The 19834-nt window shown below is 38.7% G+C and overlaps 1 protein-coding gene across 6 annotated transcripts in view; it reads right to left on the bottom strand.

The window, feature by feature from the left end:
- DMD (dystrophin) overlaps window positions 1-19834 on the bottom strand; it is a 2143628-nt gene that overhangs the window by 1650748 nt on the left and 473046 nt on the right. For all 6 annotated transcript variants that reach the window (XM_033109718.1, XM_033109734.1, XM_033109713.1 and 3 more), the window contains exon 4: window positions 18960-19037. In XM_033109718.1, the coding sequence (XP_032965609.1) occupies window positions 18960-19037 (78 nt within the window). The remainder of the gene's footprint in view (window positions 1-18959; window positions 19038-19834) is intronic.

Here is a 19834-nt window from a genome sequence, read left to right as displayed (position 1 = left end):
GAATTTAAAGATTACAGATATGCTGTGTATCTTTTTATATTGCATAGAAGAATATTTTGAAATAAGTACAACCATTTCTGTTAGTACATTTCACAGATGACGAAGCAGAACCAAAGTCATGGAATCATTTGACAAATATCTTGCAGTTCGTGAGTGACGGGGTTAAAAAGGTATCCTTCTTCTGGATCCCTATAATGAATACATGTAAGGTGCAGACATATTACATGCCTATCGTGTGGTCTGAAAATTCAGTGTAAGAAATAATACTTGTCTAACATAAATTAACTTAAATATTTGGAATGTACATCCGAACACTGGATTTTATGAGTGATAAATGGAAGTAGTTTATATTCAGTCAAAGATATTATGTTCTGACATACTCCAAAATATATATTATATGGCTATTTAAGTTTCTGAATACTTAAGGAACACATAAAATACTAGTTTTAAAGAATACTTTAGAATCCTCTTTAAGCTCATATGCCAGCAAGAGTGAACACCAGCATTTTTCAGATCAGTGATATTTGACAACCATTCAGTCTAATTCAGTGACAATTTTCAATGATGTGATTACAGAAATATTTGAACACAGCTGACATTTGAATTTTCACCCTAGACTTTTTAAATACTCACTTTGGATTTGTGCGTTAATAATGTATAACAATAATATTATTTGCTTGGTGCACTCTCACATTATACATTGAAATTACTCGGTAAAATTTTGCCACTTTGTCATAGAAAATTGATAAGAGTGGTGTATTGAACGTAATTATGAGATCTACAAATGTGTCAGCCAATATTAAATCATATTAAATCAGTAAAGTGCTGGTATACGCCCAGGATGTGTTTCAACACTACATTTTTTTGGTAAGAATCTTTAAAATAACGGTGGAGTGCACTCTGTGACTTCAAAAAGGCATTGACTTCAGGTGGTGGGCACACAATAGAATATAAAGATGTACACCTGAAAATTATATAATGTTATTATCAACCAACGTTACCCCAATAAATTTAATTTTAAAAAGGCATTGAAATTCATAAAGTATAAACGTGGAAATCTTGGGATGAAAGAAGATGAAACAAACTGGGATCAGCCAATGAATGGAAAGACAGGTAACACGCATTTCGATGGCAGTTTAAAACACCACAGACAGTCAAATCTCCTTATCGGATTTTTCATGGCTAAATTCCTTTACCAGTGTAAAAACGCAATATCATTCACCTAGACATAAAATAATTAAAAGGGCAACTCTCTGGTAGAGGAAACTCATTGACTAGAACTTAGTTTTAGATCTAAGGGGGACAAAAATCTATCAATAAACAAGTTTAAATGACCCATTAATTATCGTGTCATTTGAGAGAAGATAGGGTTAAAGACCTATAGAACTGAATTCAGAATGCCTGATGAAGGAGACTACTCACAAACAAGAGTGGAGAAAGGTAAGGAATGATAAAATGGCAGTATCAGAAATGTTTCCATAGTCTCTGCGATTTGCTCTATCAACTTCAACGAGTCACGAATACGTAAATGGAAGCTGTGGATACTGTCAGGGCCCAGGGCAGGCCACTCCAAGATATCCCACAATGGTTTATTCATTATTTTAAATTAAAGTTACTTAAGAAACTGTCTGTGCAAGAAGAAAATCCCGATCTCTGTCCCCCTAAAAGCACTAGATAAATCTCCCAAGTGATAGAAGCCCTCCCTGCTTCTGAGGGCTGAAACACAACCTTGGAACAATAGTTAAGAGTCTAGAGTGGGAAGCTTGTATAGACAAGCCTTGTAACTTACCATGTTTCCCCGAAAATAAGCCCTAACCGGAAAATACGCCCAAGCATGATATTTCAGGTTGACATCCCCTGAACATAAGCCCTAATGTGTTTTTTGGAGCAAAAATTACTATAAGACCCGGTCTTATTTTTGGGGAACACGGTACTACCCAAGCCCCAACTTTGTTTAAATTCCTCACTAACGAATACCCAAAGCTGGCTTACATTCCTTTCTAATCAGCACTAATTTTCTTTGTCCTTTCAATGTCTCACAAAATTATTCTTTTTTTTTAATTTATTTTTGATCTAAAAAGCATAAAACAGTGTAAAGTGCCTAGTTCGATCCGTTCTTTGAGCCTCATTGTATGATCTGAGCATCATTTTATGATTCTCCCATGCACACGTGTGAAATTGTTTTTTCTCCTGTTAATCTTGTGTCAATTTGATTGCTTTATGATTAGTCCTGTCATAAGAACTAAAGAAGGATGTGGGGGGACATTCTCCCTGTCTCCAGCAATACATTCTCCCATGACCCGGCGTGTAGACAAGTGTAACCACCTGGTAGAGTCATCGCCTCGGTCACAGAATTTGGTACTCTCTTTTGTTTTCTTTTTGCAACTACGGCTGACATTGTTAAAAGTGAGCATTGCTCTCAGCAAATACTGTAATAAAGGTATCACTGCAGTTAAAAGTACTTTCTTCTCAATAAGTGGCTTTGGAAAATAAATTATTGATAGCAGGGATAACTTCATGCTAAGACAGCCACTACAGAGAATGCAAATCAAAACATAAACGTGGTATCTGAGCTCTACAGAGCAAAGCTGGGAGTGGCATTTGAGTAAGGATAGTACGTTAGAAGGCAGGCCAGAGAAAGAAAAGGATACTGAGGCACAGGGACAAATTGAGTTGCTACTTTAGAACAGGGAATGTGTTGCAACTAGTCATTTATGGCAGAGGAATAGGCCAGGGTGGAGCAGATCCTAGGAAGAAAGGAGAAGACAAAATGAACTTGACCTAAGAAGATTTTGAAACTACCACCAAGTAGCCTTTCAAAAGGAAGCTTCTAAGACCCTTTAACAGCAGGGAGATACACATATATATATATATATTTTTTGAGCGATTTTAAAATTTGGTTTGTAGATAGATTTGTAGAATTGGGAAGCTCCTTATGGTTTTCTAAGAGAAATGATCAATTTCTTAAAAGTTTGAATAAATTTACCACTGGTTCCACTGGACTCAGAATCTTTTGTGGGAGGTTTTGTTATGTTTTATTTCTTAAGTTGTCTTGATTACTGATTAACATATTGTATATTTCACTTTGTTAATTCTTCTAATTTATTATTTTAAATAGAATATAACCCAATTTAATCGATTTTTTATAATCAACATACGAAGTCGGACAATTAAGTTCATGAACTTGTTGCAACGATGTTGCTAACCTTTTTTGATATCCGAGGGATTATTCATTATGAATTTGTACCAAATGGACAAACAGTTAACCAAGTTTACTATTTGGAAGTGCTGAGAAGACTGCATGAAAAAGTTAGACGACCTGAACTTTTTGCCAACAATTCATGGCTCTTGCATCACGACAATGTACCAGCTCACACGGCACTATCTGTGAGGGAGTTTTTAGCCAGTAAACAAATCACTGTACTGGAACACCCTCTCTACTCACCTGATCTGGCTCCCAGTGACTTCTTTCTTTACCGAAAGATAAAGGAAATATTCAAAGGAAGACATTTTGATGACATTCAGGACATCAAGGGTAATATAACCACAGCTCTCATGGCCATTCCAGAAAAAGAGTTCCAAAATTGCTTTGAAGGGTGGACTAGGCGCTGGCATCGGTGCATAGCTTCCCAAGGGGAGTACTTCGAAGGTGACCATAGCAATATTCTGCAATGAGGTATGTAGCACTTTTTCTGGAATGAGTTCATGAACTTAATAGTCATACCTCATGAAGTTCAGTGTAGATTCAATTTTTGGTTTCTATATCTCTGTGCTTAGGTTTAATATTTTGTACTATGTTTAAATTGTATATATTTGCTTTCTTCCTCTTCTTCCTGATTAAATTTATAACAGATTACTTTATTACAAATAACTAGCTCTTAAACTTATATAGTGTTTCTTCTTTCTAACTCATTTATTCTTCACTTATCTTTTATTTCCCACTTTCCTTAGAGCATTGTTTCCTTTTGTAACATTTATGGTTGGAAGCTGGAATTAATTTATCTTTTTTTTAATGAAGATAAAGCAAAGACAAAAATTAAACCTTACGAAAAACTTGGGCCATTTCTCAGTGGTTTGCTTATGGAATGCTTTGTCCCCCAAAATTGGTAGATGTTACTCTTGATTTCTTACACAACACATTCTAAATTAAATTTAATTTTTTAAAGTATTATAATTTCTAGTTATATTATTATCATTATCAAAAACTATGCACTTTAAAAGTTCTTCTTTTTATGTATTTAATGATTTTTGCTGCATCCTAATATATTCCTGTTTTTGTTTGTACATATGGTAAGAACATTTTTTATTTATCTTCTACGATTCCTTTAGTAAATTTGTATAGCAGGGCAGAAATTAGAAATTCCTCTTTGTCTTCTTTTTCTGGCTCTGGTGTTCCTCTGAAACATGGGAAGAAATGCGATGTCAGCTGGTTCCAAAATTAGCCAGAAACCACCTCCACTCAACTGTCAGCAAATGGAAGAGGTGGCATGATCTCAAAAGTAAATGGGTTCCTGGTACACCCAGCAAGATTGGGCCCTAGACAGCATTACGGTTCTCAGTGTAGAAATTTCCAAGTCCCCATTTGATCAGAAAATACACAGATACCTGGAATACTAGTTATTTCTATTTGCTCCCCCTCCCAGGTTCCTCATTCCTTCTTCGTATGAGATGAGTCCATCACTTGGGATCTCCTACCCTCTGGTTTCTGGTTGGGTTCAACCAATGAGTAGCACTGGCGGAAAAATACATGATTGGATAGAGAGACAAAGGTATCAATTTTCTCCCATCTCCCCCAGCAGAACATGAGTTGAGAGTAACTGTATTACTTAGATACCTCCTGTCGCAATCACTGCCCCTCCCCCAAGATTAGGGCTTTCATCAGCTTAAGATATCAGCTCTCTCTCCCATTGTCTCTTTAGGTTCAACAATAGTAAAGGCTGTCAACTCATGCTAGTCCCTAGGTGCTTCAGCATTCATTGTTAGTTCCTTCAATCCTGCCCACATTTCTGTATATGTTCCCTTCATTACAATCTCTTCAACTTTGTCCTTGCATAAGACATCTGTTTCATACCTGGACTGTTAATGAAACAGTTGGCTTCACAAGAGGACTTGAGCTTGGATGGTGACTATATCAGTGGATACTTCAATGGATGAAAGATTAATGGCTTTTTCCCTGCCTGAAGGGTATCACATGGGTCTACTGATTTCTGGCCATTTCCTAGGGATAGGGAAGAACCTTCCTACTAATGACAAAGTTAGAATTTTCTGAATGCCTCTTGAGAGCTCAGATTTAGATTTGGTTCATTTAAATTAAATGATAAACAATAGCTTTTCTTGCAAACAAACTTTGTGGGGGAGGAACTTTATACATAATACACATATTTTATAGAATCATCTATGCTTTGGAGTGTCAAGAAGTAGGAAATCACTATTAAATCTACAGTTTATTTATGCTATTTTCATCCTCAGTCGTCTTTTTTTTTTTTTTTTGCTGCTAAATGTGTTGTAATCTACAATGGCAAACTAAAGATTCTGAATAAAAATATATTTCCATCTATTTTTCCTTGTGGTTTTAGTAATATTTCGATTATTCAATAAGTTGTCTTATGTTTTAATTATTGATTATAACTTGGATAAAAATGGTATGCTTTTTAAATACTTTTCTTATGTTTCTTTCCTATTAATATTTCTATCTCTGATTTTTATAAGATAATGAATTTTTATAAAAAAGTGATTTTATAAAAAAATGAATTTATCTTATTACCCATTTAATTTATAATAACCCTTTTACTTTTAGTCATTGTCATCACATTCAGAACTAAGTTCAAACCCTAACTATGGCTCCCCATGTTTTCCCCTTCCCAGCCCCACCCTGTTACCTCTCTGATCCCCTTCTCTACATTTTTTTCCCACACTCAGTCCTATCCACCTACTGAGTCCTACTTCCCAATTTTTTTTTTTTTCTTCTCAAGTTCTGTCTATCCCTCTGCCTGGACCATTTATCTATAGATAATCCCATATGTTACTCCCTCACTCCCTTCCAGTCTCTACCCATGTGACAATTTAACCAAGAAGTATTCCCACACCTCCTATTCTGTTTCTTCTTCATTCACTTAGCTATCACTATAGACATTACATATGTCTAATGTCCCCTGGTAGGTGACTGTAAACTCCATGACATAAAGGGTTGTGTTTCTTCTTGCCACTGCAGTGTTTCTACTGCCTGGAATATAACCTGACACATAGTAGACACTCAATAAATAATGTGCTGAATGTAAATTCACTAACGTAATTCTGTTTAAGATATGATTATGCAAAATCTCCAGTCAAGGCCTCCTATTGTTCATGCTAATGTTAGAATTTGTGATTTTTAAAAGGAAATTTTTCAATAGTCCTACCTACTATTTATTTAATGTGTTGGTTTATTTATATCCTGCCTCAAGCTCATTTATTCATCTGATATAGAAAACCCAAGCCCATCTAGGAAAAAATCCTGCTCTTGAACATTCTCTTTGATTTAATTGCATGTTTGTTTATTATGGTAATAATCTAATAAGCATGTCGTTTGGAATATTTTCCATTTCTTTTGTACTTTCTTTCACTACAAAATAATTGAGAAGAATAAAGTGATAATAAATTTACCTTTAAACATTTGTATTCTGTGTCTGTTGGCCTGGGGCTAATTCAGGTAAAGGTTATTTCACTCTAGGTGTTGGCTTCCACTTGAAAATGTTTTATTTGAGATTCTGTCCTTTAACACAGACCCTTCAGTTTTCTGCTGTTCCACATTAAGGCCCTGATTCAAATGGAAACATTGTGGAAATCTGCTCTTGAAGGGCTCCTTCTCAAATTTAAAGCCTTATTTTGGGATCTTTCCCTGCTGAAACAATAGAAGGTTCTCAAAGTTTTCTGTAATTGGTAAGAAATATGACCTTCTGAGAAATTATCCATAAATTGTGAGACAGGTTGGTTAGCATGTTGTTAAGTAAACAGGGAGGTTCCCGGTGAAATAAAGAAAAGGCAGCCATATCCTGAAACTCCAGGTTCTGGAATGTCTCCTTCACTCCAGGACAAGGATATGAGAATGCACTTTGAGGTTAATAAATTATCTCATAAATCCCTTTTGGCTATACAAAGGAGCAGATCTGAGGGATGGGTTCGTTAACCCCTTTAGGGTGGGCAAACAGGACAAACCTGACAGATGAATTCCATCACAAGGAGCTAGCCCCCTTCCCCAAGCAGGCAAGGGAAGGCATAAAAGTAAGAACTTTTGCTTCAATCACTGGGCACCCCGGTCAGGATCCCCTCTCACTCCGAAAGCTGCAACTCTTTATTCTTTACTTTTAATAAACTATCCTCTTTTTAAAGCTCTTTGCCGTTCCTGGATCCGTGTTTCCATTCTTTGGTCTTATGAGACACTATCCTGGCACTCAGTCAAAAATCCCCTACATCATTTGGGGATTCACAGTGAAATATTCCCACATCATTTGGGGGCTTGTCCGGGATTGAAGGAGAGGTAAATATTATCCGTGCCTTTTTACTTGGTCACCTACGGGCTTTCATCACGTTTTGTCTCTTTCTCCTGTCACACAAATGTCGGGCCTCCGTTAGCCATTAAAAGCGACTAGCGCAGCTGCCGACCTTAAGCCACGGAGGTAAAGGCTTTGCGGAAGGGCTCTGATCAATCCCCTCCGGCACTGAGCCAGGGGAACGTGGTCTCCAGTCCCACTGCTTTCTCTTGTAAGGAGAGCCCAAGAATGATGCGAGGACCCGAAAGGGTGCCATTTGGAGGCTCTCCCTCTCCCTCTTGGCTACTTTTTCCGATTCCTCTGCTGCCTTTTTCCTTTCTGCTAGGAGGTTAAATGCTGGTACACGGCCAGGACTGTGGGCCTTTGCAGACAACTGAGGGACCCTGGCCGTTGCTACTCTGCAGTGGGTCCCAAAGGTTTCTCTGGTCCCTTCCCAGCCCGACCACCCGTAAGGGTGCCAGTGGGATGTCTCCCCCAACCATGCTGCTCTTTTCATCCTGTCACTATCTCTCCCTAGCTCTTTAGACATTGCTCCAGGGTCCCTTCCCTGTAAGACCTCCTCAACACTCTCCGGTAACATATTTTGACAAGCCAGCCAGAAGGTAAGCCTCTTTGAGGGGACCCTAAAATCTCGCTCTCTTTCCTATACTTATTTTGTTTGCCGTCCTTTGTGGGCATGGGTCAGACAGCTACATGGCCATTAGGGTGTCCGCTGCTTGAAAACTCCTGTGACAGGATAACCTGGTCTTGAAACAGGTCATTTAAGACCTGCCGGTCTCAAGACAAATCCAAACACCAGTAAGATCTGTGTTTGTATGGCATCATGTCTCTCTGGAGACTTGATTTTCCATCTCCTCTGTTCTGTCGCTGTCCTCTTCTGGGGACTGCCTGGCTTCTCTGCCCCCTCGCTCCACCCACCCCGTGGCTCGGCTGCAGCAACTGCCAGGAGGGACTACAAGAGCACGGCTCCTCCAGAGCACCGCCAGCCCGGCCACCACAGCCTGGCCACAGCAGCCACTGCCAGGAGAAGTTTTTAAGGAGGACCAACATATGCCGGATTCGCTTTTCCTTAAGGAAACAGCCTTGTCCGAAGCCTTTGGGGGCTTCAGATATCTCTTTTTGTCCCCCCCTCACATGCTGGGCTTCAGGGCCTCCTTCCACTTGCTCTCGCCTAGGCCGTTTGCCTTCCCTACAAGCTTTAAGTATATACTCCCTCCACTTTAAAGCACCTCATTATTGGCCACAGCCTTTATTGGCCTGTAAGCCAGCGTCAGACATTGAGGCAGGACACACATGCACATGGATTTGGGTAGGCGCCCACCGGAGGCACGGGCCGGGCCGCCCGGGTAAGCACGACTAATCCTGGCACGCCGTGTGTCCCCACTCGCCCCAGAATCAGTCGTGCGATGTCCGTGGTCCATGCGTCTAGGGGACGCTCTAGACCAAGTTGTGGGAGATGAATTGCAAAGGGACGCCTTTCTGTTCTTCCTCCCTTTCAGCTGGGCAATCAGCCCTCATGTGCCTTCACCCCCCTGAATTGCATCTTGAAACATTGGGACAAATTTGACCCTCAGACTCTGCAAAATGGCACTTGGTCTTTTGTTCTGAGGTTTGGCCTCAATACAAGTTAGAAGATAGGGAAACCTGGCCTCCTGAGGGAAGCAACAACTATAATACTATCCTACAGTTAGGTTTATTTTATAAAAGGGATGGCCAGATATGCCAGGTTTCTAGAAACCCTCATTGGGGACATTAAAAAAAAAAAAAAAAAAAAAGGAACTAAACTGATAATTCAGGAAAAAAAAGGAGCTCCACCCATCTCCTAACCCACCTATAAACAGGAATGTCTGACGCTGAGGTAACTAAAGGAAAAAAGTGGCACGTTGAAAAACCAAGCAGCTAAATACTGGAGCCAGACCCCGCCCCTTACTCCGCTGCTCTAATTCTAAATCCTGCAGGGTCACCCGCAGTGGGATTCATTTTAAGGGAAATCACCTTTAGATTGGAGTCCCAGAGTACTAACATTCTAAATAAGCCTACTTTTAAAATTATGTTATCTCTGTTGCAGAATTTGTCAAGAAAATAGCTTGGCTTATTTACTTTGGCATCTCATAGAGTAAGGAACTAATAAAATGTTAACAGATAAAACTTTTCAGTAATAATATAGTGTGGATGTTTAGACAAGGTTTCTCACCATCTACTGGTAACTTAAAATTTCAATTTTACTAAGTTGTGTTAAATGATAAAAATTATTAAATATCTAGGTATTTCAAAATAGCAAAATGCTGAGGTGTTAATTATTAGGTAGATCTAAGTTCATCTATTTCTGGCTTCTTGTTACAGCAATGTTAAGAGATACATTGAGATCTGTTAATAAATATATCTTATATTTTATGACAAAAGCCTATGCTTTTGAAGGTTACTAAATATATTCCTGGATTTGCAAGTGGAAATGCTAATTGCTTGATTTTGGTTGTCAGTAAAAATTAAGGTTCTGAAGGTTGTGGATTCTAAAATAGAAGAAAACGGTGTGTGTTTTCAAGGAAGGTATAAGATATGGAAATGTATTTTTGAAGGTACTGAAAGAAAGCAGTTTGTCTTAAAGATGGTTATTTCTGAATAAGTGAAAAGAGACAAACTAAGAGGGACTGGGAAAGTTGTAGAAAGTTTGTGAGAAGTTTTGAGAGTTTTATATATATTTAAACTAAATGTAATTAACTATTAAATCTCAAAAGTAAGCTGGTACAAAATAAAAGTTAAGCTTTCTCTCTCTACTAAGATAAAGTTTGTTAGACTATTGGTCTACTACTGACATTATGATAAAGATTTCTGCCTAAAAAAGCAAAGATTATATATGTCACCAAAATAATTTTCTATGCTTTATATTTACTCAATCAGGTCCTTGGTTATTCAAAAATTAAATCTAAAAACTAAATTTTGCTAATAGCTAAGTAAATGTTTATATTGTAGAACTGCTAGAGTTCATATACCTTCCTCGGTATCAGCTATAGGCCAATATATGGAAGCTTAGCCTAATATTTTCCCCTAACTGACAGGGAATTCTAATGGCTCTGGGCCACTGTAAAATCCCTAAGACGTTCAGATCCTAGAGAAGGCCAGGAATTTGTTTCAATATCTTTAACAGCCAAGACAGAAAAACGAGAAATAAAGGAACAGCGAGACCAGAGGATGAGACCAGAGACAGGACGGACTTTTGGCCACAGTTATAGACAACCCAGGGCTGAAGCCACCTCAAGGCACCCCAAAAGCCCCAGAGAGAAAACACCAGATAAAGGAGCTTGCTTTGGATGTGGAAGCCCAGACCACTGGAATGAGTGTCTTAGTCCTCCAAAACAGCCATGCCCCCTGTACAGACTAAACAGCACTAGAGGAGGGAGTACCCCTTGTTCTGAAGGGAGCAGGGACCAACTCCCTCACCAAAAATGGCTGTCATCATTGTTGGGCCTGAAGTTCCTGGTGGCTCCCAAGCTGTTCTCATCACGGGGTAAAACTGCGGGTGACCCTGACGTGACGGTAAGCCTATAAATTTCCTAATTGATATAGAAGCCTTCTGTCTCAACTGCTCACTCTGGACCTTTTTCCTCTGAAAGCTGCTTGCTTGTAGAGATAAAGACAGGCACCAGATTTGGGCTTATTTTACTCAGCCTGTTTCTTATCATTGGTCTATACCTTAAAGAAAATGTAAAATAAACAAATTAAATTTAAAAAGCACTCTAGAAAAGTTTTATCAAAAGACTTCCAAGCCCTGGCTCTAACTGCTGCCCGTTGCTTAAGATTCTAACCTCAATTCTGTTATTTCCTATGTTAACTTAAGAAGTTCAACAGTCACTTCAAAAATATAAGGAACCCTCTCCAATAGACATGTTACTGTCCACAGAGTTGCGGACAAGCCAATTACTGCATATGGGGCGACCTAATGTTCTCCCATTCATTCTGAATTATGTCAGAAAGCCCTACTCCTCTATTAGGAAGAGACATTATGACGGTGATGGGAACTGTTGTTCTCCTAACCCCTGGAATATTCCTAGCTGCCTCCCAGTAGTAGAAACCAATATCAACCCGGATGTTTGGGCATCACAAGGGACAATTGGCTGTACCTTAATGGCCGCGCCAGTCCTCATTCATCTGAAGGACCCCACTTTATTTCCTTGCCGGAAACAATACCCTCTGAAACCCGAGGCACGGAAAGAACTACTACCTATCATTAGTCTCAAACGACAAGGGCTCCTTTGAGAATGCAACAGCCCTTGCAACACCCCCATCTTAGGGGTTCCCAAACTAAATGGAGAATGGAGATTGGTTCAAGACCTCCGGGCCATCAACGAGGCAGTTATTCCTATACACCCTGTAGTTCCAAATCCTTACACTCTCCTAGCCCAAATACCTGAAAGTGCCAGATGGTTCACGGTGTTAGACTTAAAGGATGCCTTTTTCTGTATATCTGTGCACCCTGACTCCCAATATCTCTTTGACTTTGAGGACCCAGATTTCACAGCTCACCTGGACCGTCCTCTCTCAGGGGTTTAGGGATAGTCCACACCTCTTCGGACAGGCCATCTCTAAGGACTTAGCAGATTTTGCCTATAACAGTTGTACTCTTTTACAATATGTTGATGATCTTTTATTGTGTACGCCATCTGAAGACCTCATCAGCCAAGGCATTACTGCCCTTCTAAATTTTCTAGCCTCTACGGGTTACAAGGTTTCCAAGGCGAAGGCCCAGATGTGTCAGACTTCTGTCAAATACCTTGGGCTAATTATCTCTGAAGGGACTAGGGCCCAAGAGGAGGACAGACTTTGTCCCATCTCTACCTATCCCCTACCTAAGACCCTGAAACAATTAAGGGGCTTTCTAGGCATTACCAGCTACTGCTGCCTATGTATCCTGGGATATGGAGAAATGGCCCGCCCCCTTTACCAACTAATTAAAGATACTCAAACTACAACTAATTAAAGATACTCATCTGCTACTTTGGAGCTCAGAGGCAGAACAAGCTTTTAGTCTTTTAAAACAAGCACTGTTAAGTGCCCCAGCCTTAAGCCTTCCTACAGGAAAATCCTTTCATTTATATATAACAGAAAGAGAGGGAATGGCTTTAGGAGTCCTAACACAAGCCAGGGGACCCTCACAACAACCAGTAGGCTATTTTAAGTAAGGAACTAGATCTCCTAGCATGGGGCTGGCCAGCTTGCCTCTGGGGCATAACTGCAGCTGCCCTCCTGTTTCCTGAAGCCACCAAGCTCACAATGGGACAAGAGTTAACCAATGGGACAAGACTTAATTGTCTTTGCCCCTCATCACATTCAAGGGCTTTTAAATGCTAATAATAGTCACTGACTCACTGATAGCCACCCCCAGAGGTACCAGGCCCCCTTATTAGAAAGTCCTGTAATCCAAATACAGACCTGCTCCACCCTTAATCCTGCCACATTCCTCCCAGAGATGGAGGAAGAATTAACTGCCAAGGAGTTTTAATGCAAACCTATACTGCTAGAGCAGATTTACAAGAAACACCCTTAGACAACCCAGATTGGACGCTCTTTACTGATGAGAGCTCTTTTACAGAAAATGACATACAAAAGTCTGGATATGCTCTACTCTATAATATCTTAGAAAATACAAGCCTTCCCTCTAGGGCCAGCACACAACTGGCTGAGCTAATAGCTCTCATCCAAACACTAGAACTGAGTAAAGGAAAAAGAGCCGTAACTCTGGCTAATCAATGTGTTAATTTCACTAGGCGCTCCAACCAGTGATTTAATCTTTCAGGCGGTAACAGTTTAAACTGTAGCTCTACCACCTCTATGAATTCTAATGCACATGTCAAATTGCCGGCTAGATGGTTTCTCATTATGGGAGGATAACTTCCCAGCTTACAGCACCGGGGGACCCTGCTCTCTCAGGAGATTAACTGTCTTCTGACCCCAAAAGCCTCATCAGGTTAAACATCACGATAAACTTACTCTGGATCCAGCTGTAACAGCGATATACATTTATTCAGCCCTGCTGGGTATGTACCCTTGTCTCTTTTTGTCTTACCTGCTATAACCATTGCTTTAAATGCAAAGATTAGTCAAATAGCTTGGTCAATAACAAAGGCCCTCAACACTACCTCACAGGCTATCCGTACCATGAGACAAGAGTTAGTGCAGGTCAGAGAAACAGTTCTCAAAAACAGAGCTGCCATAGATGATCTACTTCTCAAACACAATCAAGGATGTAAAAAGTTTAAAGGGTTATGCTGTTTCAATCGCTCTGATAACTCACAGTTAATGAAAGATAAAGTTCAACACATTCATAATACAGTTTCCAATATTAAACTGAAAACAAGGTTCTTTGCCTTCCTTACTTCCTGGCTTCCCAGTTTAGCGGGACTTGAGGAAACTTCTCATTTCTCTGTTATGCATTATTATAGGTATTACCTCATGCTGTTGCCTCCAATGCGTCTCAGCTCACAGACTACCCACTGCTTGGCTATGATGGCCTACAGGACAACAACATCCTCACCTGGACTTGTTCATCTGCCGGGGACCCTTAGCTAGACCTCTGCACAAGCCCTAGCTGCCGGTCTCTTTCTACACCGCTCCTCAGCCTCAAGTAGCCAGAGCAGTCATCGCCCCTATTCCCTAAAGGCAGTCAGGGTTACGTCTTCAGAGAGGGGATTGAGACAGGTTAGTTAGCATGTTCTTAGGTAAACAGGTAGAATAAGCAAAAAGCAGCCATATCCTGAGACTCCAGGTTCTGGAATGTCTCCTTCACTACAGGACAAAGATATGAGAATGCCTCTTGAGGTTAATAAATTATCTCATAAATCCCTTTTGGCTATACAAAGAAGCAGATCTGAGGGATGGGTTCGTTAATCCCTTTAAGGTGGGCAAACGGGACAAATCTGACAGAAGAATTTCATTAGAAGGATCCAACCCCCTTCCCCAAGCAGACAAGGGAAGGTATAAAAGTGAGAACTTTTGCCTCAATCACTGGGCAATCCAGTCTGGAACCCTTCTCTTTCCTAGAACTGCGACTCTTTACTCTTTACTTTTAATAAACTATCCTCGTTTGTAACTCCTCTCCTCTCCTTGGTCCATGCTTCCATTCTTCGGTTTCAAGAGACATGATCCCGGCACAAAGAAAATATCCTACATCAATTGCATTAGTCACATTCTAATTTTATATATTTGTTTATCACAGTTCATTAAACAATTTCTTCAGAAAATACAGGGTGATCTATAGTCAAATTGAGAAATCGGCCATTGTTTGGTACTGGAGAGGTTATAAGGTCAGGTTTACTTTGATTTCATAGGTTCCTCTTAACTGTTTTTAAAAATTGAAGTATACATACGGAAAAGTGTACTTGAGTGTAAAGCTTGATAAACTTTCTCAAAGCAAATATTCTGTATAACAACCACCAGGTGAAAACATGGAATATTTTCAACACCTCAGAAGATTCATTTAAGCATTTTACTGCTTCACTCCTTCCAAAATGTACCTACCCTTCTGACTTCCCATGAAACCATTTTGCCTGTTTTGAAATTTAATTAAAAGAAATCATGTAACAGTGACCCTATACCTTCTATTTTTATATTTAAACTTCTCATGTAATTTGACAGTGGTTTGGCTTGGGACTTTTTGAACTTTTTTTTTTCTTTACTCCTCTCCTGCCAAAACCTTAATAACTCTGTTTGCTATGCATTTACTAAGCACACCAACCAGTTTCAATGGTTCTGTTTACTTCTGTGCTGTGGAGTGCAGTGCCTGGCCCAGTGACTTGGGAGAGGTTTTTGCATCTGTATGGGATTCACTCCTGACCCTGGAGCTGACCAGCCTCTAGGAAGCACTTTCTACCCCCAGAGTTGCCTGGCCAACTTCTCCTTCCTTTGTTCCACCACTCCTCCCTTGCCTATAAAACCTTTTGGCAATATTAAGAGGGGAAAAGCAGTCTTAGTGACAGGGAGTCCACTGTCTTTCCTTAATGCTGGCATTTTGGAATAAAACCTGCTTTGCTTTACACGAACCTCACCTCTCGAGTTTTAGCTTTCATGTAGCGAGCAGCAAGACCTTTTGAATGGTAACAATCATAGTAGGTAAACTTTTGTGCCTCACTTCTTTTGCTTGACTCTCTTTGAGGAGATTGATCCATTTTGTGTATTGTGGGTAGCTATCACTTGTTCATTTTCATTGTTTTATAATATCATATCATGCAAATGAGACAGTTTAGTTAGTATGTTGTTAGGTAGCCAGGGAGGTCCCTGGTGGAATAAACAAAGGCAGCCATATCCTGAACTCCAGGTTTTGAAATCACTCCTTCCTCCAGTACAAAATGTAACAGTGCCTTGAGGTTAATCACAAAATTCCTTTTGGCCTGACAAATGGAGCAGATCTGATAGATGAGAGTGGGTTATTTTGCTAATCCCCTCAGGATGGACACAGAACAAACCTGGTAGACAAATTTCAAACCAGTAAGAGAAGATATAAGAATAAGAGCCTTTGCCCAATGCTGGGCACCCCATTTGGGACCCCCTCCCCCTTGGAAGCTCTGACGCTTTGCTTTTAATAAACTATCCTCTTTTTTAAAACTCCTCACCTTTCCCTGGGTCCGTGCTTCCATTCTTCAGTTTCACAAGACATGATCCTGACACTCACTCAAAACTCTCCCACATCACAAATATACCACAGTCATTTCCAGTTTGGGTTAGTACAAATGAAGCTGCTATGAACATTTTCATATATATATAGAGATATAGATATAGATGTAGATATATATTTGGCAAACAGAAATGTATTTCTGTTAGTGATATGCCTGAGAATGAAATTGTTGAGTTATAAGTATTATGCATTTTCACATTTAGTATATAATGCCAAACCATTTTCAATGGTTGTCTGAATTGCATTCCCACCAGTTAGTTGTGAGAATTCAAGTTAGCCCATAGCTTCATTGCTGGCATTATTAGTCTTTTTAATTTCAGCCATTTTTCTAAGTTTGTATTAGCATCTCATTGCAATTTTAATTTAAATTTCCCCAATTACTGCCGAGGTTGAACACTTTTTTTATATTATTCTTGGACTTTTGCACATCCTCTTTTCTGAAGTTCAAGTTTTTTGCCCATTTTTTTCTATTCATTTTCTCATGATGTTAAACCTAAAATTAAAAAACAACTATAAGGAAAAATCATAGGAGAGACCTCAAATATTCAATTGTATAGATTTAAATCAATGTTGATCATATTGCAAACAGGATTTATGTGGAAATTAAGAAGATGAATAGGGAAATACAAAGGATCAATACAACCAAGAAAATACAAAACAAGAAAAAAGTGGAAGAACCTAGTCCACTAGATACCAGGATGTATTATAAAACTGCAGTAATCCATGTGGCATGATTTTTGTGCAAGTATGGACAAATAGAGCAATGGAAGTTAGTTAAAGTCCAGAAATAGAACCACGTATGCATCGACAAAATTTTATGACACACCTGGTATTGGACAGCAATAGGTAAGCAACATTCTTTTTAATAAATGGTGTTGTGTCAGTTTTTCAGCCAAATGAAAAAAAGAACCTGAATCTTAACCCATTCCTCATTCTGAATTCAATAATCAATTCCAGGTGAAATATAGATCCAAATTCAAATGGTAAGACAATAAAGCTTATTTAGGTAACAACAAAATGTAATATCATAATGACTTTGGGAAGGCAAATATTTTCACAAAATTATAAAATGAGCATTTATAAAAATGAACCACATCAAAATGAAGAACTTATCTTTATCAAAAGACACCACTGAAAAACAATGAAATCAACAGAGATGGAAAATATAATGGCAATATAAAGGACTTATATCCAGAACACAGGAACAACTTTTAATTTTGATGAAATTCAAGTTAACTTTTTTCTTTTTGACTCATGCCTTTGGTTTCACATCTAAGAAATATTTGGTTCTCCCAAAGATACAGAGATTTTCTTTTACGGTTTCTCTGTTTTGTTGCCAGGATTTCTTTTGTCCCTGCATTCAAAATTCTGAAATGAATAATTATAACATATAGAGGAAATCCACAGATTCATAATCAATAATCTATGCAAAAAATCCAAAGCTCTTATTAAACAAAATCCATGGCTACATTACTCTACTATTTTATAGGAGATCCAAGACCCCGTTTTTTTAATCTGACATTTTCTTGGTGGGTAGAGATCAACTATCAAATAAATTGAATCTAATAATTCTTAGAATTTTCTGCTGTTTTCCTTGATTATATATTATATAATGGAATATGGGGAATTGACATGTAAAAAGACACTTTCTTTGTGTGAACTCCCAGGATCTTCAAACAGTTTTCTTAATGTACGTGAAATTGATCTTTCAAAAGGTTCTATCAGACTAAATACTGAGGCAAACATTCTATAGACCATCTTATTCTACCTGTAGAAAATTTGAAAATGTAGTCAATCACTTCAGAAAATAATAAAAATGCATAATATTTCTGTAATTTCCATAGGTTAATTATGACAATGAACCCAAATTCTGAAAATCAACCAAATGCTGCAGAGCTTTTCCTTCCATTTCCCACGTGAACTGATCAACATTTGAGGGAGTACACATCATTACTTATCTATCACTGATTATGATTATTTCAAGAGTATATGATCAATTTGTTTGAATTTATCCCTGAAAGAGAGCTGTAACTAGGAAGGTACTAAACGTGCCTGGTAAAGGCATTGGTTGATTAGAAAGACTGTGGGAAGTTAATAAGAAAGGAGAACTGCCTCCAATGCCACGACAGAGGGGAGGAATCTCAATGTCACTCTGAGGAGACAAGAACTCCTTTAATCTCCACACTTATTTAGCTAAGATTGTTGACTTTTTGTAATATCACACACACATTTTAATCTAAATTTAATCAAACATAGATGAACGGAAAACAAATTTGCAGTTCTTACTATGAGTTGAAATAGTGGTTTTTCTCTGTAACTTTCATGCTTGGATGTGGCGTCAAATAAATGTTGACTGAATCCAAACAAATTATCATTATCATGTTTGAACACACTTTATACATGATATATATATATATCGCCTAGTAAAAGCCACTTGTTGCACAGAACACGGCTAAAAAGGAACTGAGTTCAGGATTTGTCCACCAAACATAACTGCATGGAGTAAAATCAGAACACAACATGGAGTTGCCTATCCGGGCTCGGCCATGCCTTTCTCTGCCCCCTGTAGCTGCATGCATTGACTTCCTGAATCACATTAACCATAAGCAGACACACATGAACTAGAACATGTGCTCTTAATAATAACTGCTTTGATTTATAAGAGAACTTGAGGGGCTTTGCTCTGCATTTGGGGTCAAAGGCCTCACTCAGACATCAAGCCTGCTATCTCTCGGTACCCAGATTCTGTCCAGGGCTCCACTTACATTATTTTTCTGCAAGACCCTCAGTGCCTTGTTGACATTGTTCAGGGCATGAACTCTTGTGGATCCTTTTTCTTTTGGCTGAAAACAAAATGAAACAATGTTTACTGCCCAGAAGAGAGACTGACAATGGACTACAAATGGAACAGTTTATACATTTCACTTCTAAGTTTGAATATTTTAAATGAACACAAGCTGTGAAGCATTAATATAATGAATTTAAGTGCTTTGGGCTAATTGTCCTTGTCATAGGACTTTCATAGCACGAATTGGACACTCCTCAAGAAAAATGATAGCATTTTTGTTTTCTTTACAAAAGCTATTTAGGTTATGATCTCTTCATTCTACAGCCCAATGGGGGTTACTGCATGACCACAGAGAGAAACATCAGCATGCATAAGGACATTTGTTAATAAAATAGATAAGCGAGTTAATTTCTAGACTTTTTAGGAAAGTGTAAAAGAGATTTGGGCCTAGCAAAGTTATATAATGCCAAATAGGGTTAAAGGAAACAATTTCTGTGAATATTATCTTAATTCTCTTCGTCACTGAAGCTCAGACCTCAGTCATCTTTCATATTCTAACCCTCACTGTCAATCACAAAAGTCATATCTTGTCCTTTAATTTTTAAAATAACATTTGCATAATTCATTACAATATATGGATTAATTAGTTCATTCAGTTGTAGAGTTTTAGAAAGTCTACGATTATGATGCCTGCTGTATTTACTCCTAAAATGAGACCTACCCTCTTAATCAATTTTTAAGTGCAAAATAAGGTATTGCTAACTATAGGCACACTGTTTATAGCCATTCTCTGGAACTTATTCAAGTTGCATAACTGAAACTTTATATGATGAGATATTTTCCATATCTCAT

This window comes from Rhinolophus ferrumequinum, chromosome X, assembly GCF_004115265.2.
Source record: "Rhinolophus ferrumequinum isolate MPI-CBG mRhiFer1 chromosome X, mRhiFer1_v1.p, whole genome shotgun sequence".
Lineage (NCBI taxonomy): Eukaryota > Metazoa > Chordata > Mammalia > Chiroptera > Rhinolophidae > Rhinolophus > Rhinolophus ferrumequinum.
This window is presented reverse-complemented; position numbering and strand designations above follow the sequence as displayed.